Source organism: Pezoporus flaviventris, unplaced genomic scaffold, assembly GCF_033815535.1.
Source record: "Pezoporus flaviventris isolate CSIRO_AGI_PZ_B2104156 unplaced genomic scaffold, CSIRO_AGI_Pfla_v1 ptg000041l, whole genome shotgun sequence".
Classification (NCBI taxonomy): Eukaryota; Metazoa; Chordata; class Aves; order Psittaciformes; family Psittacidae; genus Pezoporus; species Pezoporus flaviventris.
This window is the reverse complement of record NW_026892589.1, coordinates 4765163-4791493: the sequence shown is the minus strand read 5'-3', so window position 1 is coordinate 4791493 and position 26331 is coordinate 4765163. Positions and strand designations below refer to the sequence as shown.

Sequence of the window (26331 nt, the reverse complement as noted above, 5' to 3'; positions counted from 1 at the left end):
AGCAGATCTACCAGGTAAAGGCAAGCACCCACAGTGCACAGCGGAACAGTAAATGATCTTGAGAACTTTGTTAAAAGTGAACAAGAACACCTCTGAGACCACTCAGGTTACCCTGTGAGCAGGAGTGAGGGGGGCTGCATTTTCTGTGATCTGTTCTCAGGTACCACTGGGTAATACTGTTTCTTGCCTGGTAACTATTTGTAGCCTTCCAGAATAACCATACTTAGAAGCATGGGTTTTGTTATGTTTTGGTTCATTTACAGCATACCTTAAGACTTCCAAATTGAGGTATTAGATTCAGTATTGTAATTTAGAAAAGATGACAAGGGTTACTGCCTCCTCCTAATGCTGCCTGTGACTTTTAAGCAGCTTCTGCATCTTCATTGTTGCAAGGTTTGAAAGTTTCCCAGAGGATACATCTAAGTAGTAAAAGAATAGCTCATTATCTAATATCAACCCAAAAAGCTACACACATTCCATAAAACAAGGTACCTGAAATGTCTTTCCTCTCAGCTCAAGAAAGATGCTTGATCTCTTCCCACCTCTACCAAAAGCACAATACAAAGGCAATAGCAAAAATGCTCAGAGCTGACTTAGCCTTTAACCCAACCCAGCTTAAAGCAATTTGAATTCTGTTTCAGTTTCTTCCAGCTGGCAGCAACGCCATTGAGATGCAATGCCACTGGTATACACCTTTACTCACAGTCTTCTACTCCCTAAGTGTACTTTGCACCAAATAGTTCAGGAGAAATAAAGGCAACAGTTTGTGTAACTCAGCCTACGTAACTCCATCAAATATAAATCTTCTTCACAACACAGGTAAAATCAGATAACAGACAACATGCCTACGAAAAATTCCATTTGCACATCACCTCTCATAGCAGTGCTGCACAGATTAGCAGCATTCTGTCTGGCCTCCTTCAAAAAAGGTTTACAAGCACTTTACTATTTTCTTAAACAGAGTTATCTATTATAAGCTTTTCATAAGTTTTATGAAAAGTTCTCAATGGATAGTTCATGAAAACTTAAAGTACCCAAAATCCAAAGTTTCAGTGATATAGATAGCTTTGATTCATCACAGATTACCTATATTTGAACAAATAAAGCACCAAGAATAAGATAGGGTACAAAGATACCTAAATACTGTATTTTGTCAAGACAATGATACATTCAAAATTCTCTCTGCTAATGTTTTCATATTTCACCATAAAGCAGATGAAATCAGGTTAATTTCTGGGGACTGTGCACATTCCGTGTACCATTTACTCTGACACACAGAAACCAAATGCAAACATAGATAAAGCACGTTCAAGTTTTAATACAAAAAAAAAACCACTTTTTTAAATAATTAAGATTTCTAGTGTCCTACAATATGTTGCTGCCCATATAAGGTGGTACATTTGAAGTGCCACTTTTATTATTTGTGATCAAAAGACAATGTTATTCAGTAATAACTTGACAGCAAAAAGAAGGAAAGTGTCGCTTCTTTCACTCCCAAGTTATTTTCAGTGAGGAAGAACAAGTCATACCACCAGCAGCAGTTCCTACTTTCTTTCAGGCTTTTAATCAAATTTTGCCATTCTTGATTCTGACAGCCAGCCTTATCAGTTGTTTCCAGTCAGCTCAGTTGGGTGATCCTATTCTGAATAATCTAGGAAGGCGCCTCTAGCCTAATAAGAACTCTTTAGTTCAGACTTAGAGGCTGAGTATGGAATGGGAACTCTTGTTTTTCATGGACAATGATCTGTGCTTTCCCATCAGTGGAAAAGAACAAGAACTCTTGCATTTTTCAATTGGCCACTGCCCTGATAATACCAACTAAACTAAACTTACTTTTTAAACATCTAAAGACAGGTACTTTTTTGAGCAGGGTCTTTCCCTGTACTTCAAAGGTAGTCCTATAGGTGATACTGGGTAACTGTTAATTGCTTGTCTATCATATAGGGCCTTTTTTGTGGAGTACTATAAACTTCTATTTGATTAGCCTTTTCCATTTGAGTCTTATGAAAGACTGGTAGAAAAGTATAGAAACAATGTAGATTATAGGATTGTGAGAAAGTACCAACTGTCCTTGTATTCACTTGAATTTCACTTGACTGAAATTCTCTCAAAGGCAGTATTACTAGTAGAACTTCTCCAGAACATAAGAAGAAAGGGAACTGTCCTGTTCACTGGGGAGTTCTCCCATCATCTGTTAATTAAGTCCACAGTACTTCAAGGTACACCCCCAGAGTTCCATGTGTCTGCGTGCCCAACTTTCTCTTTAAAGCATACTTTTGCTATAATGGGCATCACCCCTTTCTTTCAGATCAATTTTTACAAATAAATGTTTTCCAAATTAGGATATTGCAGTATTTTCTACTTGGGATTCACTGCTTTCCAGGATCAGCAGACACAACTAGAAAAGCAAAATGAATTAGTCAAAAATACAGAGAAACTGAGACAATTGTAGTCTTGATCTGAACAGGGGATCTGAAGCCTAAGATCTGAATAAGAAGAAATGTTTTTTGTGATTCAGCCTTCATTACAGAGCCAGGTTGGACCTGCCAGAATCACAGCAAGTGAAAACAGTTTCCAGGTAGGATCTCAAGAGGTCACAATATCAGTGGCTGCTCTTGGTTTCCTTGACTGCGGAAGTGGGAAAAAGGGTAGAGTTGCTAGGCCAACACCACAACAGGGAGAGAGACTTATCACAGACAAGGCACTGGTAGAGAGCAGGACTGTAACAGACCCAGCAATTCAGTTCTTTGCCCACTTGGTAGGTTATTACTTTGTGTATTAACTTCTGTTACACAGAATTGCACTGCTTAGGACTGCAGTGAACAACCAGTCCTCTTGGGGGAAATGGAGAACTGTAATTTGCAGTGTTAAAAGTCACAGATTCCCACCTCTTGTTGATGTTGATACCTGATATTTCAATTTGTTTAGACTACTGTATTCACTTGACCTGTGAAATCAAAGAATATCATACTGATACAATAAAATGCACGGATAACACACTTCAGCCTAAAGTGCTGCCATGTTAAAAGCAACAAATACTAATCCCTTGCATTAATACATTGTTTAAATTAGTAGCCAAGAATTTGTTCCTGCCACTTAAAATTACATAAAGGCTTCAGCATTCTGTTTCTTTTTGTGAACACACTTGCAAAAAGCAAACTTGACACACCTATGTAATCACCGTCATGAGGCAAAGTTCAGATTTGCTTTTGGGAACATTCACAGCAGGAAACATAATCAGAGGACTTATGCACATCTAGTCAGGGAACATAAACAATATGATAATAGAACAATTGTTCAAATTTGAAGTAGGCTAGCCTTAGCATTTTAAATACCAACATAAATGTCACTGCATTACAAATTGAGGTAAGTTTATCTGCTCATGGACATAAATGGATTGAAAAAGAGGTTAAAAACATGGCTCTGAAATGACTGATTAAGGTGAGATTAGAATCATAGAATCATAGACTCGTTAGGGTTGGAAAGGACCTTAAGATCATCTAGTTCTTAGATTCTGGTAGATTCTACCATTACTGAGCAATACAAAATGAAAGCTCGATAGGTTCTTAGCAGTTGTAAGAATATATAAGTATCTGCCTGTTACAAAATGGCTTCTACTATAGCACCCTGCCTTTGCCAAATTCAAAAGGCCAGGCACAGAAAGTCATCTTGAGAGAAAAGCTTCCTGCCAAGATCCAGTTGCCACAAAAGTATTTTGTGGGAAACTATCAAACTGGTGGAAGTACAGAGAGATGCTCCAGTTCAGCAGTGTTTATTCTGGTATATGCTAGTTTGGAATGGATTTGGTTAGTGTCATACGTATTAATTTACTGATGGATTTTATATATGTATAAATGTGTATTATACATCCAAAAGAAATAATATTTTGTTAATACATTCCAAATATTTGGATTATATGATTTGGGCTGCTAAACATCCAGAGGATGAACTTTTTATTTAAAAAAACCCAACCTGATAACTCAAAGTGTGTTCTTTTCAGAAAGGTGTTCCCTTGGATGATACCTGAGTATCCTTTCAAATCATACAGATACTTGTCTTTTAAAGGAAGAAGTGTAATACCAAGGTGCATAGCCCATCTAAACAGCAAGCCCTCCGAGAGCTAGACATCCAGCTGTGCTCGTTACTATGCCATGACACACTCATCTGAATCGATTACAATTCAGTTGAATTGGTTTTTCCTTCCACAACACAACTGTGTCAACTGCCTTTGTGCATCAACACTTGATGTGCTGCCTAATTGTATTTGCGTTGATGTGCTTTGTGAAGATAAAGGTAGTTATTCCACATTGTCTTGATGAGGTTTAAAAATGTAGAAAGCAGGCACACAAAATAAGGGCAGAAACATACTGGGAACATATGCTACAATACTGCTTGGAGTGTGAGGAAAAACTGGATAAAAGATTTGGATTACTTGTACTGTTTTAGTAAAGTCCTTCCTTCATTTTCCAATAGCGCTCTTAAGATACAGTCAGAGGCAGAAGACAGCTAGCCGACTTCCTATCACAGAAACCAAGAGTTGGTAGGTAGGGGATAGCAACTGTATTATTACTTACAAATATTTATGGTGAACCATAAAAATATCTTCATAATTAATTAGTTAAGGTCAGTTAAACATTACAATATAAACAGTAAGAGACATTCATCTGTCCAGATTTAGCATATTCATGTAGGTGGTTACCTCTGAGCTAGTCATTCCATGCTTCCTTTGTAGGCAGTGGAGAGAAATAGTAATTTCCAGAGGTCAGTGCATCTCAGACTAAGATAGTGGTCAAATCCTATCTGATCAATTACATTGCAGGAATCTCTTTTTCTCTCTACCAATTATAAGGAAGCCTTAACAACTACTCCATAGGTACATGTCCATGTTACAAGTACCTAAAAGCGAAGAGAATAATTCCTTCCAATTGCTAAATGCAGGAAATTACTATTTAATTAATCTACTGTAAAAAATATCAGATTAACAAGTTATAGGTGCTAAGAAATCATTATTCACTTTCTGGTCATTATCATTCACATAGGTGGGCAAAATGAATACTTACAATTTGGCTGCAGGTTTTCAGATTTGACTCTTTATGGTCTTATACTGGCCAACATTGCCAGATCACTGGTAATTTCACAGGCTATTCCTGTAACATAGAATTGTCTGGAAATGTTATCACACTTGTCTTTTGATGTGATGACTTAGTAATCCAGAGGAGAAACAGCCCTCTGGTATAAGTGGCTTAAAGAAAAAACAAAGGCAGAGGAAAATAGGATTTGTCGGGTAAAACTGTGTTCTCTAATGATACTTTTAATGTCCGATACTAAATAATAAAATGGAAATCTGGGGAGAGCTGAGTTGCTGCTGAGCCACAGATAATGCTCTGAGCTACAGAAATAGAAAAACACATGGAAAACTGTTGCCTCCTGAAATTTTGCCAAGTGTTTGTTAGCTGTGATCTTAACTGTATATAGTAGTAAAAAATGTTTGAAGTCTAGGTAACATGGAAATGGTGGCTCACATCGATAATCTGTTCCTTTCCCCCCAGTTCACCAGTGCCCCTCAGTGTCAGTGAATAGCAACAGTTGAGAGAAGAGTATTTTCTCTGCAGCTTTCATTTCAAGGGTTAAATTCTGTCCTTGACTACAGTGGTCTAAAGCTAAAAGAACTTAAATTGCTAATGCGTATCAATTCCAGATTTAATAGCAGAATAAATAAAAGCTGGATTTAGCCCTTTTTTGTCAACTTGTGTATTCCACATACCTCCAACGACCACGAGACTTGAGAAGGGAATCAACTTTAGTTGTTTCGGATCAGTCCAGTTTTTCCCTTTTGTGATTATTCTTTCATCAATATGGTAGTTGAAATTTGGACTTCTTAGTCAGCAGTCTTGGATTCTGGAAAGTTTAATAAAAATATGAGTTTTAATAGAACATACATAGCATAAGTCAAATTTTCCCCTCAAGTAGACTGAAGGGAATCTGTTGTAACTCTTAATGGATGTGGATTTATTCTGGAGTGTTTGGGGAGGACAAGGAACAAAACTTAGCCTTTTAATTTTAATAAAAATAGGCCACTTTTTCTCACCCCGTATAAATAATGCAATTGTATGTAAGTATGCCAATATTTTCATTCTGAAGGGCTTTGGTTTAAAAGTTCTCATGGATAAAACAGCTAATCCCTTGGGGAATAAGCTGGTACTGCTGACAGTGGGTTACATCAACCTTAACAGCATTTGGAGAAATAACACTACAATTTTCACTGTAAAAAGAATGCCACTGAAATCCCTGATAATTTACAAATTAGAGTCTGTGATGTTAGTAGAGAGTTACTGAATCTGTCATTGAGACTGTGACCTCACTGAAATCAGCTATAAAACTGTTCAACATTGCTGTTCCTAGAGGGCATGGGAGAACCTCATCGGTGAAACCATATGGGCTTATATTGATCCTGGGCTCTCTCCCATGGAAATCAGTGACAAAACTTCCAATGACTCCTGTGAAAGCAGGACCAGAGCTTTACACAGAAATAGTCATATTCAGTTCTCATAAATCTGGAGAATCTCTTCTGAAATAAGTGGAATTACTGTGATTTAACAAAAAGCAATTAGGAGTATTTTTCTTTAATTCATGGAGGGGGAGAGAAAAAAGGACATCATTCCCCTCTGCTGCCTCACCACCGTGCATCAACCAGGACTCTATCTGCTGTCACAATCCTTATCTGCTTAGGCTAGAGAGGAATAGCTGACTTCACCATTTAAGGATTTAAACTGTTATTGTCTACTGAATTTTCTGTTACTCTTATCCTCTACTTACCCTTTCCCCACTGCTTAGCAGATAGATTCCTTAAGGAGAAGTGGAAAATTTTTGGTTTCTGGTTCTATCTAGTTTTCTTAAAATGTAAGGTACCTTATTCCATCAATGTGTAATCTGAACTGAGACAACCAGAACACTTCCACTTCAGTCCTTCAGAGCTACCTGGATGGTTATTTTTGGATTATCATAGTTAAGTTCAAAGCCAAGGCCTGCAGCTGAAGCAGTGGGCTGCTCTGGAGGCTCACTCAATTCAAGGTAGTGCCTCCAGAAGTCATTCAACTCTGTTCACCAGTGGTCAATGAAGTGACAAGCACATAATCCTCAGAGGTGTAACATTCTTTATGTAGCACACGGACTTTATTCTTCTCTTTAAGGTCCACTGTCAGAATGAAACCTCTATGGCCTTACACAGAACTGATCTGCTTTTCTTTATTTATAAGCATTGCATATACACACAGAAGTGAGATTCTTCTTTGCAAATGCAAGTCAGTACTTGGGTAATGGGAGAGATCAGGAGATTTTCTCCTAAATATGCCATATAACTGAGATGTTTTCTTTTGATTGCACCTGTCACTGGCTTCTTGAAGACTGGAACTTCATTCTTCTGTACACAGGACTATCCTGTAATAGTGTCCTCTGTCCAAGGGCAGGGATCTGTGCTTTTTGCATGACAGCTTCCAACCAAATGATTTGATGGGGACAACCAAGTTAATGGCAAAAAGCTCCCTGTTCAGCCACGCTGTATCTCTTTGGCTAGCAAATATGTGCCCTGCTGCAGAAAAGCAACTATTTCTTGCTTTTTCTTATAAAGAGCATGTAAGCCACCAGCTCAGACTTCAAATGTCTACATCCATAAAGTCAGAAACAATTTCCCCTAAGGAAGTACAAATTACACACTCATTTTGACTCCTTCATGATCCATCAGTAGATGTTCACCAGACCGTGTTTATCTACCTGACCTGCGGTTGTAACCTTTGTAAGACGCAACACTGATGGCCACCTGAAGGGTGTGATCCACAATGGTCTGAAACACGGAGCCAAAATAAGAATCAAGCTGTGGGTATAAGAGTATCGGTTAAAGCACATAAAGAATGCTGAAGGGAAACATTGTCAAGATTGGTCAATAGCTTCCACAATGAATACCACAAGAACACACGTTAAACAGCTTCTACAGTGAAACAACCAAACCAGCTCAGAGCAGTACCTTTAGCAGGAATTAACCTGACATACAGTTATCCGCAGCACTCCCAGCTACCATGAAGGGTTGAGGAGGGCTGCCCAAATCACTTGCCCAAAATGCATATGCAAAGATACCCAAAAACTTGTGGACCACAACTGCAGCTGGGAGCCATCCACAGGTGAGGATTGATTAATATCACCGAACCTCCTCATTCCTTCACACGCAGAGCCACACGCAAAGAGGTTGAGCATCCAGGCTCCGCAGAGCCCCCCATCTTTACATCCTTACGAGCAGATGGGACTCGTAGAGGGAGGATTTATGACAGAAATTCAGCAGCCAGGAGTCTTTTCTGACAGAGCATTAGCCCGCCTGCATTTCCCTGGGAGGAGGAGGTGCTACATAGCGTGGAGCCTCTTCTCCCAACAGGCGGAATCTAATGGATTCTCTTTCTGAATCATTAAGAGAACACAACGGATCTTAGTGAGGTGCAGGTATTGGATATTAATGGGTTACAATTCAGGCTAGGACAGGGAGATGACTTAATTTTGTGAAAAAGGGATCGAGCTGAAGCAGCATCTGATAGAAGGCCAGTATCCCATGAGAAGGTCATTTTCACTGTCTCAGCAGCCTGTCTCTCCTTACTATTTTTTCTCTGCACACAGCAAAATATTTCTACCTCACAGTGACATTCATCTTGTCTTTCATCCAGCAAAAACATAGCTTACTGTTTCAAAATGACATCTTTTGCTTGTGGCAAAAGAAGTCCCTTTTTATTTTGGAAATACACGGCGGGGTAAACGTTCATCATTAAACTGATTCAAGAGAGAAAGAAATACGGAATATTTCACTCACCTCCCCGGCACCAGGCAGGCAGCCGCCACCTCCTCAATCCATCAGTCCAAACGCTCGCATCCACTGACGCTTCTCCTCCCTGCTTCGGCCCTTTTTCACATCAGCATCTGTGATTTGCAGGGAGCAGACACACCACGACCGCAGACGCTACCCGCGCAGCCCAGACAGGGGCAAAACCCTGCGCGTGTTCATTTTCCCCCTAGAAAAGGCAGGTTCAAAAGCCGGGATTTTTGAACGGCGCTACCAGGAACCCTCTCCCGGTGGCCCCCCGCGGACAGGGAGGTGCTCAGCGGTCTGCCCGGGGAGCCGGGGCAGGGGGAGCGCGGGGCTGGCGCTGGGGGAGGAGCCTCGGCTGCCGGCCCGTTTCCACGCCAACGGCGGGGGGGACCGCGGGCGGGCGGGAGGCGGCTCCCGGGGCGGGGGGCGCGGCTGCCGTCGCGGGTGGCCGGGCCCCGCAGCCCCCGCCCCGCCCGCTCCCCGGGCCCCGCCGGTGCCGGGCCGGGCCGTGCCGCAGCTCGCAGCGCGGTGCGGCACGCGGGCAGTGGCCAGCACCGCACGGGCGTGGGCCGGGCGCCGCCAGTGCATCGGTGTCCTCGGGCTTGTGCCGCGGTTCCATGTTTCCCGCAGCAGTGCGGTTCGGGGCTCTGTCGGGATTAGGAGGTTTCTGATGAATTTCGCCATGCGTATCTTAGGGAACTGCTGAAGTAGATGGACAAGTCACATACGTGTTAGAATGATGCAGTAAAGGGTAAAGGGAGAAAAAGAGTTCAGTTACACGGAATGGATCTCCTGTTTGCATTCCACTTTTTCCATCAATCAACGAATGCTTCCAGTACTGTGCATGTATTTTCTTCCGCTTTTCCCTTTCTGCTTTTCTCTTTTCCTGTTTGTTCCATTTGTGCATGCGTAAATTACTACAGGTTTCTTAAGTACCAATGAGTGTAATTTGCTTTTTATCTCATTAATGGATTGACCCTATTTATATTTCACTTTTTTTTTCTAATGTCTTTTTCCTTTTGGCCATACAATACCAGCTGCACTGTTGAATCTGCTGCCCTGAGCAAATAACTGTGATTTCTCCCTGCACTGTTAATTTTATAAAGATAATTTGTTAGTGATACAGTGCTGCTGGAGATGGCAATAGAGACTCACAGACACAGAATGCAGGTGGGTTTTCTCCCAATAAGGCAAACATAACACAGTGCAAAAATTATCTGTTTCCTGTAAATAATATCACCTCCAGTACTGATACTATCAGCAGAGCTGCAGCACTGATGAATTATAATTATGAAATATTTCAGTATTAAAACACAATATAGCAACATTATTTTGCTTGCACAGAAATAAGAGCCATGAATCAGTGTACCACGTGAGGGGCATTTTTCTGTAAATGATAAACCTCAGGTCTTGTTCACACTAGGGGAGCTTGCCAGCACATCTAGACAGGCAAAGTTGTTCTGGCAAACCCCTAGCATTTAAAAAAGAAATGTCATATACATAACTTTCATCAATTCCCAGCAAAATAGTAATACTCAAATCACCAATTTACCCTGCTTTAATAAAAAATAATAAAAAAGATAAGCTCCACAGTTTTAGTTTGAATTTTTAGCTTTCAGTATCTATGCACAGATGTCTTTTGGTGCATTTGCATGATCAGATGGTGGTCAGTTTTAAACTTCTAGCAGTGTTTTGTTTTTCAAATGTACTCTCTACTTGCAATTGCATCCTGATCTACTTATGTTGGCAAGGGAATAGAATAAAAAATTGTATCTGTGGTAACTGAGTAGTCTAGATAATAGGATGAAAGAACAATAACAAGGTGTACAGGTTTAATCTGCGATTCCATAAAGAACAAGTAGTTACTATAGAAACTGTCACATTACATGTATCTTTAGTATAGTACTTTCTATGTGAGAAAAAGCATCTTCCACACATCAACCAACTTTGGCAGAAATAACAGCATCAGCTAGCATCATCCCAGGTAGGAAGATCATTGTTCACACTCTCCCTACAGATTTCATCACTGTTTGGTGTTTCCAACTGATACAACAAAGCACTTGCTTTCTTGCAGTTCCGAGGGAGGCCCCTAACTGTAGCTCACATTTTGCTGGTGAAGGAATAATGGGCATGTGGTATGTGGGTAATGGAACAGGCCCTTCTCTGAGAAGTTTAGGTGTTACTGTTTCACCACCACCATGTGGGAGCTGTTGATTAATGGCCGAGTTAAACCCCAACCTGAAAAATAAATCAGCAAATATGTCCAAGTTTTCTTCACTCTCACCTTGTCCTGCATCCAGAAATTCTCAGTTAGGGCCTTTCAGCATGTACTGATTGCACTACATGTAGCTAAGCTCCCAAAGGAATCTAAAGAGAAATGTTTCAAAATGGCATATACAGGTGATTAAATGCCATAGTCAAAAGCCATATAAAACCAGGTCTTCAGCTCAGTAGTCTAGTGTTCTTTGTATATGGATAGATAGAACACACACAGATGTATTCAAAGTGAATAGTTGGCGTTACTTTTCTCCCCCTGAAATAGTATCCAGTGATCTGAGAGGACTATGCTGATCTGACTGGATTCCTGCTCTCTCTTTCCATGTGAGGCAGCTCACCATTTGTTTTCCATATCAGAGCAGGTTTCAGTTTGAAGGGAGCAGCATTTCACTGCTGAGGTGTAACATCTCATACACAGCTTAGTGGAGCCCTTAGCTGCATGAGTTTCACTCAATTGCCAGTGCTATTCATTGACCAAAAGCCAAATCTTCTCCTGTTTACTGGTGCTTTCTGTTTGGGATCAATCAAACCAGATGCATTCATACATGTCTTGTTTGAAGACAATAGTGCTAAAACAGAAATGTGCTCTTAAGTGGAAAATCCCAGAAGGATTTTTCTAATCAATTACCCTTTATTATACCATGACAACATCAAAATATTTATATGCACACATGCAATGTTCTTGGTGAATGTACATCTCCAAATGATAGAGGGTAAATTGAGAGGCCACATCTGGTCTGTAATAAAAAATATAATAAAAGACATTTTGTATTTCATTCAATTTTCTACCAAACACCCTCTTTTTAACAAGCAATTGTAGATCTGGGTTAGATATTTATAGACGGGTCTGTGATTCTCTTAGCATGAAGAACTGAGCAGAACATTTAGAGAAGAATAAAAAGGCTGTATTTTTATTTTTAACCATTTTCTCACGTGGAAGAGTTTAAAATAGCATAAAGTACAGATGACTGGGAGCTGATATTTATAACTATCTGGCATATTGTTGCTTTGTACCAGTGACTGTGAGATGGTGGGGAAAAAATCATGAATGCACCTTTCAGCAGGTGGTATCAGCCTGACCTCATTTGGCTTTATCATCTAGGATGAAAATTCACTTTCTACCGGGATTTCACCCTTCAAGTAACTGAGGGTTTCACTTAACATCAAGTGTTTACTCGTCCTGTGAGGTCAAATCAAGACATTTGAGAATGCCAGACAATGAGTTACAGCTAATACCACAGTGGCTAAAGACAAGGACTCCACATTTAGAAAAACAAGCATTAAATCCAGCACATGGAGGGCTGCTGGAGGCTCACCTGGAGCCCTGGGAGATGCTGCCTTCCCTGGGCAGTTATCTTTACACAGCCAGCCTCACCTACCCTGAGCTCTGTGATGGATACATGGAGCCAACTGCTCCAAAGCCTGCATAGGAAGGAAGCTACAGATAGCATTACCATGAAATAAGGTGAAGGGATGTAGTTCTTTGTAATGGACCCGTCCTTCAGGGCTGCATTATTACTTTTTTTTAAAGGAGAATGACAGTATTCTTTCCTCATCCTTCACTATTAAGAGTAAAGGAATGGGAAAAAAACCTCAAAACAAACCCAAACCCCTTCAAACTTTAACAAGAAAAGGAAGTGGGGATTATTTAGTAAAGTATATAAGAAAAGATCTGTGAAGAGTGAATACCTGGCAAAATCACCTGAGATCACAATATATAGATTCTTTGGGAATTACACACAAGAAGATGCAATTCATAGGGCCAGGAATGTTTTGAAACCAAAGCTTTTAAAACAAAAAGTACCAGCTTAAGGTCTCCTAGTAAAGTGGCCTGAACAACAGATTGTCAGCTACCCTTGGGATACCCTCTTCCCTCCTGCAGTCTCCCAGTTTGCAGGTTTTCCATTTTATAAGAATGATTAAATATTCATTGAAGCAGTGAGTTGAAAGTAGGTCTCTCCCACTTGAGGACACAGGTAGGCATTTAGGTTTGGTTTGATCTTTGCAATAACAAACAAACAGGCAAACTGTTGTTTTCAGAATGTTTTGGTTTCATCACTGATGTTCTTGCCAGCCAAAGAAGTATCAAATTGAGGCCTCAAATCAATTATATATATTTTTAATAGGTACCTAGGAAAAATGTTGTCATCTGATTTCATATTTCCTTGTTTCCTTTACACATGATAATTTTACTTCATGTAAGAACCACAAGATCCAGCTACACATTCTGCAGGCCCTATTACCTGTCCCTTTTATTACCTTCTTGTGTCTGATTAACAGGAATAAGAAATTGGTTTTAAGGAAAAAAAGACTGAAAATTCTGTTTGAGGACACACAGGTAATTCTGGGAAGCTCAGGAAGAACTTTGTATCTACATAGAATCATAGAATCATAGAATAGTTAGGGTTGGAAAGGACCTTAAGATCATCTAGTTCCAACCCCCCTGCTGTGGGTACATAAATAATAAAGATATGACATAGATACACCCATCAACCAGGGATCATTTATGAAGCACAAAGTAGCTATCCAAAGTGGGAGCTTTAGCCAGTTATAACTGATCTCCGTCTCTTTAGTGAAGCATTTTTAGACAGAGGGGTGAAAAAGTTTACAAAAGACTGTTTGGTCTCTGACTACACTAGTAGTAAACTGATAGGAAATTGCATACATGGGACTGCTGGTCCTCATGACTTACCCCTCCTCTCTTTTAAAAGTGTTTGCTCTGTCGATAACACGCACAAGATCAATGCCGGTAGGACATGGAAGTGACTTACAGCCTCCACACATAAGTCTCTAAGATCATATTCAGCTTCCAAGTGCATCCCATCTGGCCTGCAACTGCACCCTAGAAACGTCCAAGTGTTCTGTAGGTCTTAAGTCATACCTGACAGGTCCAAGTGATACCTCAGATACCAAAATGGCATTAGAAACCCACATTTAGCCATCTGAATCACATTCTTACTCACTGGGTGACGGAATCAATGAAATGAGCAAAGCACATGATGTTAACTTTTCCTAACAAATGAACTGATTAAGTTGATAAACCCTTTATCAAATCTCTCAATTAATGTATTTTTCAGACTTACTTATAACTATGTTCTCTTTTAAAAGCAGATTAAAATGATAGTAATTTCTGTCATCTGATGAAATAGTTTCTGGTGTCTGTTATAATCATTGCAAATATGATTCTCTGCTTTTGTTTAACAGTGTTTTGAATACTCTGATATAATGTTCTTAAAGATAAGCACATTAGTAGCACTGTTGAAGTGCCTATGCTTAATCTGGCATGTTTACAGAAGGTAGACCTAATATTTTGGTCCAGGTTAAGTAACAGGTTCAGTTAACTGTTGCTGTGGCTTGGGTCCTACAGCACTAGCATAGATACAAAAGGCCTTTCTGCAAGAACACCTTCATTCATTTACTCAGAGAGCCTCATTCAGGAATCCATTTCTAATCAGAAAATCAGTGTACTGTTAAGATGTGCCTATTTGTAAATCACAGCAAACATTTCTGATTTACAGCTCACTGGAGGAATAAGGCTCTCAACCCAAGAGCCACATTACTGGGGAGGAAAAACAAATCATCCTCAAAGCAGCTCACACCTTGGCATTCTTGTATTCAATTAAGATTAAGGAATTTTTCACTGCTGGAAAGAAAATACAGACTAAAGCACTGGAAAACTCTACTGTAGAACCTCATTCAGAGCAAAATGCAGTTTTCATTGAGTAGTATAATTAGTTTTCCCTAAGAATATGGCTTCTAATGGAAACTGCAAAGTACCAGGTCGAGTGGAGAATCTGTCTGCCTTTCCATACAGCTCCACTCCTGCCGTGCAGCCACCTGGGCCTGTGGTTCTAATCAAGATGTGTTTCTTCTACTCTCATTGCAAACAAAATTGCTAAGTCAGACCATCTGAAGCAGAAAGGGATTTACCTGCCCATGGTACCATGCTCTTCCTAGAGGTTTTGGTAGTTCTAACTTAATTGCAGCCCTGCCAGTGTGCTAGATCACAGGTACAGACGGGGGTGTCAGCACTGCCATTTCTCCAGTTCCTTCTTCTCTGAAATTTCTACCCAGTCAATTTTTAAAGTACCAAAAAAATAAATCTCCCACCCTTCTAACAATGAAGAAAATGCAAAAAGGAAGTGCTTGTACAATGAGACTGAATGAATATTCCATTTAACTTCCTTCTGTTGTCTTCTAGTACTATCTGCAGTTTTTCAGTCTGTGCAAGGATTCAGATACTCAAAGCAAGTTTATGTTCATTTTCAAGATTAAACTCCTCAGTATCTGACACATGATTAGATATTTTCTTCCTTTAAGCCTCCCATTTTTATTTATTGTTTGAGAGTGGTATAAGCAAACCTATACAGGGAACTCTCATACACCTCTATTTCTGATTGTGATTCAGTTCTACTATGGAAGTTCAGAGAATATTTTCACCATTTTAATATATTTCTCCTAAGGAATAAAACTGATAACATGACTGCTGTTACACCTGAACACCTGTGAGGTTAATACACCATATGAGGTTAATTGTGAAGGTGAATGCTGAAGGTAACCAAAATGTTACAAGGGTCATTTTGCTATGTAATGCCATTTTGTGATAGTGTTCCAGTTGCACAGATACAGTTTCCAGGTATAGACATTTAAGATAGTTATCAAAACTGTTTATTAAGCTTCATTCACGTTGCTTTATTGTGGCTTTTCTGCTTCAAGAGAGGAAAAGACTGTTTTAAAACTCTGTTCTCTCAGCAGAAGTTCTGAAACCTGAAACCTTGCAATTGTGCATTAAGGGCTTGTAAGGCAGTCAGACTTCAAAGTGTAAGTAAAACACTGCCACAGTTTTACCCTGAAGGGTATCCCTCCAATCGGTCAGGCAGCTTTACCCCCGCAGTAATAGGATTAATAGGAAGCCTTATCCGCGGCTCTGGGAAGCTGCCGGCTGCCTGCTCTCGGACAGCTGCCCACAGAGGACGCTTCCCTTGTCCTGCCGAGCCTCCCGCCTGTCCCACCTCCCTGCTCGCCTCTCCTGTGAGATCAGGGGGAGGCCAGCGGGCTGCAGTGGGCAGGAGCCTCCTTCCTGAGCACCCTATGCGAGCTGTGGCCACCAGCTGAGCATCAGCGCCCGGAAGCAGAGTGGCAAACAGCTCTTAATGCTTTCTCAACTGTTCACCTGACCTGAACAATTACTTTAGACAACTTTTTGCCTCTTTCCTTCTCATCCACTCCGTTTGCCCCATCCAGCTAGGCAATAATGTCTGTAGGAAATGAGAGGTCTCACACATCTTTACAATAAGCCTCTGTGGGAAAGCAGACCTTCTTTCTCCATAGGAATCTGTGAAATTTACTACAATATAAGTAATAAGCATATGAACATCTATCAAACTGATCATGACCTGTTTACCTTGCAGTATCAATTTCCGCGTGACTGAAACTTGCTATAGTAGTTAACAATTTAACAATTTCTACACTCTTGATGTACATGTTGGTATAAAGTACAAAATCTGATAGTTAAGGTAGTGTTTGTGAAAGTGCCAGTGCAGGTTCTCTTCTGAACATAGCCTGTCACGCACACCGAATTCACTGCTTTCTGTGAACGCTGCATTTCACAACAGGTACTTGTGGAAGCAGAATGTCACCAGTCTCTCATAGTTAAGGGCTGCACTGGTCCCTTTAAGGCTCATCTTATAGCTACATGGCTGCACTGCTGACCTGAAGGGAAAAAGGACAAATTTTGACCTGGGAAACCTGAGGTGGCGCAGTAACTCCATGGCTGAGATTTGGCTTTTGGGGGTAGTTATCTGAAGGCTTTAATTTTGCCTGCAGTAATTGATCTGGGACTTTGGAACAAGTAGTTCCTATGTCAGATTGTTTTCCTTCCTCCATGCGTTTTGGCAAAGTCTTCCCTGTAGAGGAAATTAATAAATTTCAGGATGACATTTCCTTCTTCATCCAAAAGAACAAGAAGGGAAAAAAAAAAATCCACAAAAAACCTAAAAGCAAAGAAGGAATATTTTCAGTATTTAATTTTTATGTTTTTAAAGATATTTCCCTGAATAAAGGACAGGTATTTTGTCAGAAAAATAAAAGCCAATAAATTTCCTAATTAGCATGACCAATATGCATGCAAGATCAGTTGAGTGCATGTTATACGTATGCATATGCATTCACCCAGGTAGGTAGGATGAGCATGAGCAGATCTATAAGTTAAGTTATACATTTAGAAAACTTCAAGAAGATTAATTACATGGGAGGCGCAAGCAGCTGGAGTTCTGAAACAGAATAAAAGCACAGCAAAATGGATCAGTGCTTGTGCTTCAGTGCGCAAGCAGACTACCAACAGAGCTAGGAAAAAACGTAAGCCAGTATTACTTTGTTGCTTCCGTTTCACCTCCATTTTGTTCATTTGCTTTCTTGTAGGTGACAATGTATGAATAGGGTTTCAGTAAAAAAGGAAAAAGTTGCTTTTATTTTGGATACTTCTTTGGATGCTTGGTCATGTGAATGACCAGGGACCCACAGTTCAGGGATGATGCACTACTGCAGCAGAGTATACCTCGGTATTTCCACCATAGTGGTTTTTCACCCTAAAAGGATCCCATACCGACACTTCAATCAGTCAGCAGTAGGGAACTTGTTTTCGGCAATTAATGAACTCAGGATTCTGTACAAAAGCAGAACCCAAGATGTATTTCTCATGTTGCAAACTGCCCTTATGTGAAACACAAGTGTACTCTGTCTAATTCATCCGTGGGGTTTCTAGAAATGCTGTCATAAAAAACATTCTGTAGATCAGAATTGTTAAGTTCTTCAGCTATTACTCCTCTTCATAAAAATGAATGATTTAGATGGCTAAACCCATTGCTTTCAAGCAGGGAGTCACAGGCAGTGTCTTATTTACTACCAAAATGACAATAAAAAAAAAAAAAGTGTATTTCTTGGATTTCTAAATTATATTAGAGAAGCCAATGCAAATGTATAATGCAGCTGTATTAGTTGGAGTTTCTAGGTTATTTTCAGTGGTGCTTTGATATTACAATTTTACACACGCTAAAGCAAGGTCTCTAAAACTAAAAGCAAGGTACGCTGGAGTCTCTCTAATTCTTTACTGAGGATTAGGAACCTCTTGTTTATCATACCAATCTTTCCTGTTCCTTGTCAATGCTGCAAACATTCTGGATTTTTAAAGGATCCCCAGAGGCAGGCACATTATGTGCTTCTGCAGTGTACTGCTGACTTTTTCATATTCTCATAACCTTAATTTCTGCTGTGTCTCCATTCAGATAACACCCCAAAATCCTTAGTATTGGAAAAGCAGAACCCATCATGCTTTTATAAAGTTTATAGCTATTGTATTTTAGTGGGGATATGACAGACACTACTATTGAGGCTGTGATTTATACCTGGTAAATCCCCAGGGCTGTCATAAGATAAATGCATTCAGCCAATGCACAGATTTGAAATGGTTTGAAATAGAATTGTTTACTATTTCTAATCCAATACCAATATCTACAGTGTTTTTCTCAATTCTCTTAACATCCTAATAGCACTTCAGTTCATTTAAAAAGGGACTTCCCACTTCTGAGTGCTGTAAAAGAACAGATACTCTTTGTTTCTAGGCATAGGCATCATTTGGGACATTATTGTTTATTCCTGTTAAATTATCATTGAAAGGCAGAGGGTTGTTGTTGCAAAGAAGAGGAAAATATTCTGGATTTCAAAGATGTCAATGAATTTTCAGTTAGAAGACTCGGTAAAGCTCATGGGGTACAGGCAGGTGAGTTCTATGTAATTTAATGTGGCCTAGCTCCTGCTCTAAACTTACCAGAGAGAAATTTCAGCCCAGTTTTATGCTATTATTATATTTAACCTACTCCCTTAATACACAGCCTTAATTACTCCCTACACAGCCTTAATGCTGGAAGCACTGAGACTCAGAATGCTGACTCTAAGCTACTACAGGGGTTTCAGACTGTGCTCTTGTGACTGGTGACTCAGAAATCTTCTCAGTGATGCTAAAGAATAATTATTTTGAATGCCTGTTTTTCAATGAGAGCAGTAGTGAGCAGGAGATACTATGGGAGGTGTGCTGGGGAAGGACCTTCCATGGTCATCTTCTCACTTGGAAAGGAAATGTTATACAAGCACTGCATTTTTACTCTGTATGGTGTCTGCTAGCACTCACTAGTTTAATAAACCCTTCATTACCTGTAAAATGGTGTTAGTGTCTTGGAGTACCAGCAAGAGAGCTGCCAGGTCTGGAACTTGTGTCAGGATCATCTGAGAGCTCACAGTCAGTGAGCCCCCACTCTGGCGATTTCACAGCCATTGTACTGGATGTGTTGGTGTACACCAAGATGCTGAGCAGCATTTTCTCTTCCAATTGTGTCTGGCTCTGCTTTTCTTTCCCCTGTCTCCCCCTTCCCAATTAGAAATGCTCATATTAAGCATTTCAAATCATTGTGTGAACACCACAGAGACATCTGAAGTGTCAACAACACATTAATATTCTATAGAATCCATATTTATGTATTATTTTACTGTTACCCTAAGTGGTACATCATTTTGTGGCCACATGCTTCCTACCAAAACAAACATTTAAATGGCTTTGAGTTGAAAGCTGACATTTGTAAAGAAAAGGATTTGTAACGTGATTTAATTGATTTATGTAATTGAAAAGCAAAACAATCCCCCGCTGTTATGTACTAGACATGACGCCTTTGTCTTCTCCAAAATTCCATTTGTTTACATGCCCTGCAGCCATACTGAGAGAACTGAATCACGGCGACTACTCTTGGGCCTGTCTGAAAAAGGAGTCAGAAAAGGGAGGAGGAGAGTGGCCAGAGGCTTGCGAGAAGGAAGAGATGAGTGCTCAGATAAAAAGCAGCCGGAGGGAAGCCTAAAAGTTCTCAGAAAACCAGATCAATAATGATGTTAACTGCAGCTGCAAACGCAACTATTTGCATTTTTGATTATATTTTTCCCGACTACTTCACAGAGTATCTTGAACACTGCAACAGATAAACCACCTTCGGAAGGGCATTATTTTAATGGAAACTCAAGATCCTGAGGATGCTGCTGCATTTTTCAGTAGAGGGCTAATAGGAACACCAGCTTCCCTTCCCCTCCTACTGCTTGCTCAGCAAGATGCAAGGATCTGAGACTGCTCTAATTTACAAGTGTCTCCCAGACAACTTTCCACTGACTTTTTCTCCTCCCTTTTACCTTCCTAGACCTTTCACCCTTTGGTTCCCTTGAGAAAACCATGACGAATTTCCACCTGGAAATTTCAGTCTCAGTGTTAGGTAGTCTCTTGTTGTTGGTGGCCTTTCCACCCTTTCTCTTCACCACATTGAAACTTTTGACAAGGTCAAACAATTCATCTTTGTTTCTATATTTATACTGGGAAGCTCCCTTTAGGAGCACAATAACATTTCAGATAGGACAGCCTGACAAAAACAATAGATAAGAAAGCTCCTGGTACAGAAACCTGGCCTGGTAAAATAAAACATTTCTTTTCTTTTAAATGAAAACTTCCTGAGTTTTCACACAAAGTAAGGAATAAAGTGCAGGGCTACTGAAAGCTGTCCTGTCCTGAATGTATTTGTTGGATATTTTAGAAGAGAAGTGAAAGACAGAGACACAAAAGTGAAACCTGAATGCTGATAAATGAAGCGATCAAGAGAATTGCAGTAAGTTCGCGAGGAAGTCCTGAAAAAGAAGGAATTAAAGGAAACTAAAAATGGAAATTAAGATGGGTTTAAAAATGGCCATTGAGTATTTGAAAGCAAGTACAAGAAATAGTGATGGATACCTGTCTGGGAAAGTAAACAGAACATCTGCCAGCATGAGAAAGGTGGGCAGAATGCTCTAGCCATAGTTGTTACAGAAAAATGGGAACTTAAGACAAGCAATGGCTTCTCTGGGCAGAATGCCGACTACTCCGTGCAAGAACAAGTGCTTGGTTAAGAAATGATGTGATGAAATGCTTATGGCACTACCCCAAGGAAGATTGGTATCAACATGAATTAAGCTCCACAATGGCTCTGGGGGACAGTGGAGTTTAAACTTCAGTTCTTTGCTACTTTTATTTACATTTACATTCAGTGTTTTATCTTATCTAGAGAGAATGAAATTACTTTAAGGTCAAGTGGTCCAGATGTGGGCTTTGTTCAAAAGTATCACAGATCACCTGGCAAAGCAACTGTACAATAAACAGGTGCTTGCTGCAGAGAATGTCAGCTTATAAATCTATCACCTCCAATTCATTAATCTTCTTCTGAAGCTGTACCTCCCAAATTTTGATTTCATACTGATTTCCACAGCCACCCAGCATTTGGAGGTGTACTGATGTGTGATGATGATTGTGTGAGCAGTTTGGGTATCCCAGTTCCATGCACACAGGCTACTTGGTTTATCTTAACGAAAAACTCTGGGAGGAGTTTGGAAAGTTGTCTTTGGAAAATCTTGGTTTTCATAACCTATTTCAAAAGACCAGAGGGAAGTGTGGCTAAGCCAATCTGGATATGAATGATTTATAGTCCTCCAAGACTTCATTAAATTACTTCCATGGGAGTAGTTCACTAGTAGGTTCCCTGTTGCCTGGGACTCCGTAGGGCACCAAGTATTCCCAACCACTCTTGTTTAATCCCCCATAACCCTTTTATGCCTATAACCTACAACCCAAACACCTGCAATCCTTGTCAAGGGAGATACTGCTGGGGATGGAGTCAGCTGTCCAAGCTTTGCCTCCTTCTCAGGCAGTTTGAGAAAGTCGTTTGCCAGACCAAGAGTGCAGGTTTCCTTTACCACATCCTGCTGCAGGAGCAGTATGGATGGGCTGGAGCTGATCCTTGGGAATTTTCTTCTCTTCACATTCCTCCAGGGATATAAATATAAGGTTGGGTTTGGTGGTTTGGTTTGTTGAGGTGTTTTTACACTGAAAGTGCCAACCCCTCCATGCAGTGATGCACAGAGCCACAGCCTCAAAGATAACATGTTTTTCACTTTCCTTTACCTTTCTGCACAAGGAGAAAGCTTTGTTTTAAATTTCACTAGCCTTCAAGAGTGAATTGTCTGACTCTGTTTTGCCTTACTATTTATTTGAATCCTCACAGCAACTGACCTTCAAATGTAGCACAGGTGGTAAAAGCTGTAATAATACCACCTCAAGGTGTTTCTTTGCATTAAATTGGTTCCTAGTAAGTTAGTAACATAAGAAGCTGTTCAATGCCAGCAAAACCTCAGAAATATGTAGCACAGAATAACCTCTAGATTAGAATCATGTTTTTCAGCTGACTGTCAAGTTCTCCCATGCGCTGTCAAAGGTCATTAAAACCTCTGTCCCACTTGTCCTTTTATCCCTGCCTGTGGAGATTCATTTGAAAATACCTTGATGACTCCCATCCACAAAACTTCCTTATCTAACCATATATGAATCACTTTGAAAGCAGCTGCATTTCTCTTAGCAACCAAAGAATCAGTCTTAGCAACAAGACAGCCAGAGAATTTTGTGTTCACATAGCTACTTGTGGACAGTACGTTCTGCTCTCTGCTTTTCCATGGCATTGCTGATGCAGTGGGGACTTTCTGAACTGGTACAGACAGATCAGACACTTGTTCATAGGAAAGACAGCCATTGCAGGTCAAATAATGATCTTTGTGCCTTGACTGTGCTTTCCTTTAGGAGACAGTGCAAGAGACTGACTGCTGGAAAGCTCAAAAATTACATTTTCCCTGTGACAGAATTACTACGAAGATGTGTGTGGTAGCTGACAGCTTCCAAAATCTTGACCTCCCCCACAGAAACCATAGTGGAGAATCAAACTATTAGCTGTAAAGTCTCACATCTCAGGCTCTCTCAGCATCTGTTCAAGAGCAGTTAGAAAGGCTGGCTCTAAGGTGACTTTTATACATATTTTTTCTCCAATATTTTCATAGCAAGAACAATTTTGGAAGAAATATTATAATGACAGAAACTGGGAACAGGAGAGCAATTGCCATTTTGGTTATTGCCTGGGCTGTTTTCTTTCCAGGACTGTTGGGGAAGCTTCCTGAGGAAGCAATGCTGAGATGGCATTTATGAACAGAGCAGCGTTGTAGTAGCTTCCATCTCTCACACTGGAAGGAAATGAGTTACCATGTGTAGTTTGAGCCTATTAAGAAATTGGAAGTGCAAGTAGAAACAGTAAATGCACTCACAGCCCACCTGTGTTCCTCCTCTGTCTCCTCCCGTAGGCGCTGTTGGCATACTGCATGCCGGTTTGATTCCCCTACTTGTATCCAAACTGAAGAATGAGTTGGAGGAAATCCAGGAGCTAATCCTTGGTACACTCTCCAACTGTCTGCGTGTGGAGGCTTCTGAAGCTCTAGCAGCTGATGCCGTCACTGTCCTGAAGGAAAAGCTCACATGCTCATCAGTGGCCATCAGAAGCAAAGCAGCTTGGGTCCTCTTAGAAATCAGGTAGAGAAACCTGCCTATAACATATGAGCCCAAGAATATACTCATTTCACAAGGGAGTCAAGGTCATTAGCTTACAGTGGCGTTCCACTACACACTGAAGCTGTCACATTTCCCATGTAAAGCGGTATCAGCCTCAACACACACATACATAGAAGACTTCTAAAATTCGTCACTGCTGTAAATACTCAAGAAAGCAAATACAGATCAGTAAATGCCATTCCTTATCCTTCTGTTTGTCTTTGGTGTTGGCAGTGAAATCAGGATTTTTTCATTATTTTCTTAGAAAATATCTTGCATGAGAAATGTGAAAACAAGATTCTGACCAGGAGTAGGGAGCAGGAAGAAGTAGAAAGTAGGGAGAAGCTCTCTTGTTTTTTGAACAACTGCTCTCTCTCTAAAAACTAAATATCCTGGGAAGCTTTCAGTCTGATTGAGAACAGAAATAGTTTTCTGACACAGACTGCTACAAACATCAGTGATGGATCAGCAAAAAGCAGTCTTTATATTCCACTTGTGGGTCAAACACTGGATGGAAGGAACAATTCCAGTCCACTGTCCTGCAATCACAACATATAATAAAAGTACTCAGTAGATGTCTGGTTTAAGAAGGTCTGCAGGTGATGTAGCTTACTTATCAACTGGCACAAAACACTTCCTAATGTCCTGTAACAAGGTAAGGCCCTATAGGAAAAGTGAGAGAGTATCGATGACTTGGGTAATAGAAAGAAAGCAGAAATGCAACCTGAGTGTGGACATCAGCTAGGCTACAGGTCCCTGCAGGAGCTGGGCCATGTCAGATACTTCCTCATTAGGCTGGAAAGAGAGGGAGAAAATTGACCTGGGAGCATTAATAACTGCAAACCCCAAACTTAGAAGGTTTTAAAATCTGTGTAGGGTTCAACAGCCAGGTTTCTACCTGAACTGTCATAGCACATTAAACCCTAACCCTGGTACCTGCTGCTGCCCGGCCATCTCCAGCGTATGGCAGATGGTAAAAAACAAATAATCCAAACATCACCTAAAAAGAGTCTAAACAATTGGTAAGCCCACACACATCGGTTAACATGATCTCATCAGTTTTGTATCAGCAAGTAGATTTCACAGACACCAGGCACAACAGACATCCCCTTTCTTTTCTTTGTGGCAAGCAGTGGAGCTTGCCATCTGTCCAACAGTCAGAAAGCTGTGACTCCAAAGAGAACAGAGAGGAGGACTGTGTCAGCACCGCTGTCATCAAACAAAGGAGGGCTGCAGGGATCCAGGCGTGGGGAGAAGCTGCAGCTAGCTCTGTGGTTTGCAGGCACAGCTCAAGAAAGCAACTTAACCATCTTTCCTGTACAGTACTCATCCAGAAGGGAAAAATGAGGTGTGTGAAGAAGTTATTCCTGTGCTGGTGAGCCTGCTTGAAGATGCAGATCCTGAAGTCCAAGCCAGTGCAACAGGAGCACTGATGTTTGCTACTATCAAACCTCAGGGTGAGAGACGGGGGGAGTTCTCTTGGGATACTTTCTGGAAACCCAATTCTAAGCCAATTTAGTCACAAAACTTTTGCCCCTCCACCCCCAAGTTCTCAGTTTCTGATGGTGTTAAAGCTCTTCAAGAAACCGTAAGATTAGATCATTTCTTTCTATGTTGTTATATCTATTGTTGCTCCCCCACAGAGCCTAGAGGGGACAGTAGATCTCACATTTCATTCACCTGAAGTAGGTCAAGAAGTTATTTACCTACCCCCCTGAACCTTTTCCCTCCAGAGGGGGAATACCTTCCATTCAAGTCCAGGCCACACAGAGATCCACACACCTGAAGCTACTAGAATCACCAGTCCTCAGCAGAGGAGCGCTACTGTCTGGAAACTCTTTCTGTAGTTAGAGGCAGTTTCTCTCCCACAGCTGGGAGAGGAATGAATATTAACAAGGTCTGTAGTTCTCCCAAGTCACTTACATGACACTGAAAATTTTCAGTGGGATGAATGAGTAATTAGACATAAATGACTCTTAATAACAGCAGTTGTGTTCCAGACCTCCTCTGCAACCATCCCCCCTGCTTCCGAAGACAACACAGGAGTGGATCTCACTGTTTGAAGTGTCTTTAAAAATGAAGGCATGGAGGATGTTCCTAAGGGCATCTAACCCAACCCCAAATACCTTATCTTATCCCCTGGTGCCTCGTATATTCTTAGATAATTCATTGCCAATGAAATAATAACATGCAGGGCAGATAAAGTTAACCAAGATCTTTCATCTTAAAAATAAACAGCTGGCAGCTAGCCTTGGTCTTCAAAAGGAAAGCATGTCCGACCTCTTTGCACTGCATGCTGCTGTTCAGAGCTGTGGCGGGCCAGGGATTAGAAAGTAACAATTCAAAAGCACGTTGATTGTATGCAATAACACATTTTAAAGTCAGCTTATTTCTCTACAGGGCGATTCTCAGCCCTAGGGGCTGGAGCCATCCCACCTTTGCTGAAGCTGGCTGCTGAGGAAGGTGGCAAAGCCCGGCTGAGTGCCATCAAAGCCCTCACCATGCTGGCTGAGCTACCAAAGGGCCGCCAGACTCTCCTCAACCATTTAGATACGTTTCAGCAGTGTCTGAAGGATCCCAGCAAGGCAGTGGAAAGAGCTGCCAAAACTGCCATCAGTGTCATCCAGTGGAAACCCTACTGAAGATGTAAAGTTTCCTAGAGATCTGTTGCCCTCTGTTGTTGTCTGGCTGTAAAAGTTGCATGATTATATAAGCCCTTCCTTCAAAA

At 40.8% G+C, this 26331-nt stretch overlaps 2 protein-coding genes across 2 annotated transcripts in view; one reads left to right on the top strand and one right to left on the bottom strand.

Moving 5' to 3' along the window:
• GNAZ (G protein subunit alpha z) overlaps positions 1-9244 on the bottom strand; it is a 57698-nt gene extending 48454 nt beyond the window's left edge. The window contains exons 1-2 of the mRNA XM_061465946.1: positions 8849-9244; positions 5765-5898 (exon numbers count right to left, since the gene is read on the bottom strand). The gene's annotated coding sequence lies outside the window, so the exon portion shown is untranslated. The remainder of the gene's footprint in view (positions 1-5764; positions 5899-8848) is intronic.
• Positions 1-26331, top strand: part of RSPH14 (radial spoke head 14 homolog) — an 84212-nt gene extending 57881 nt beyond the window's left edge. The window contains exons 4-6 of the mRNA XM_061465947.1: positions 23360-23585; positions 24927-25060; positions 26004-26331. Coding sequence (XP_061321931.1) covers positions 23360-23585; positions 24927-25060; positions 26004-26245 — 602 coding nt within the window. The 3' untranslated portion in view covers positions 26246-26331. The remainder of the gene's footprint in view (positions 1-23359; positions 23586-24926; positions 25061-26003) is intronic.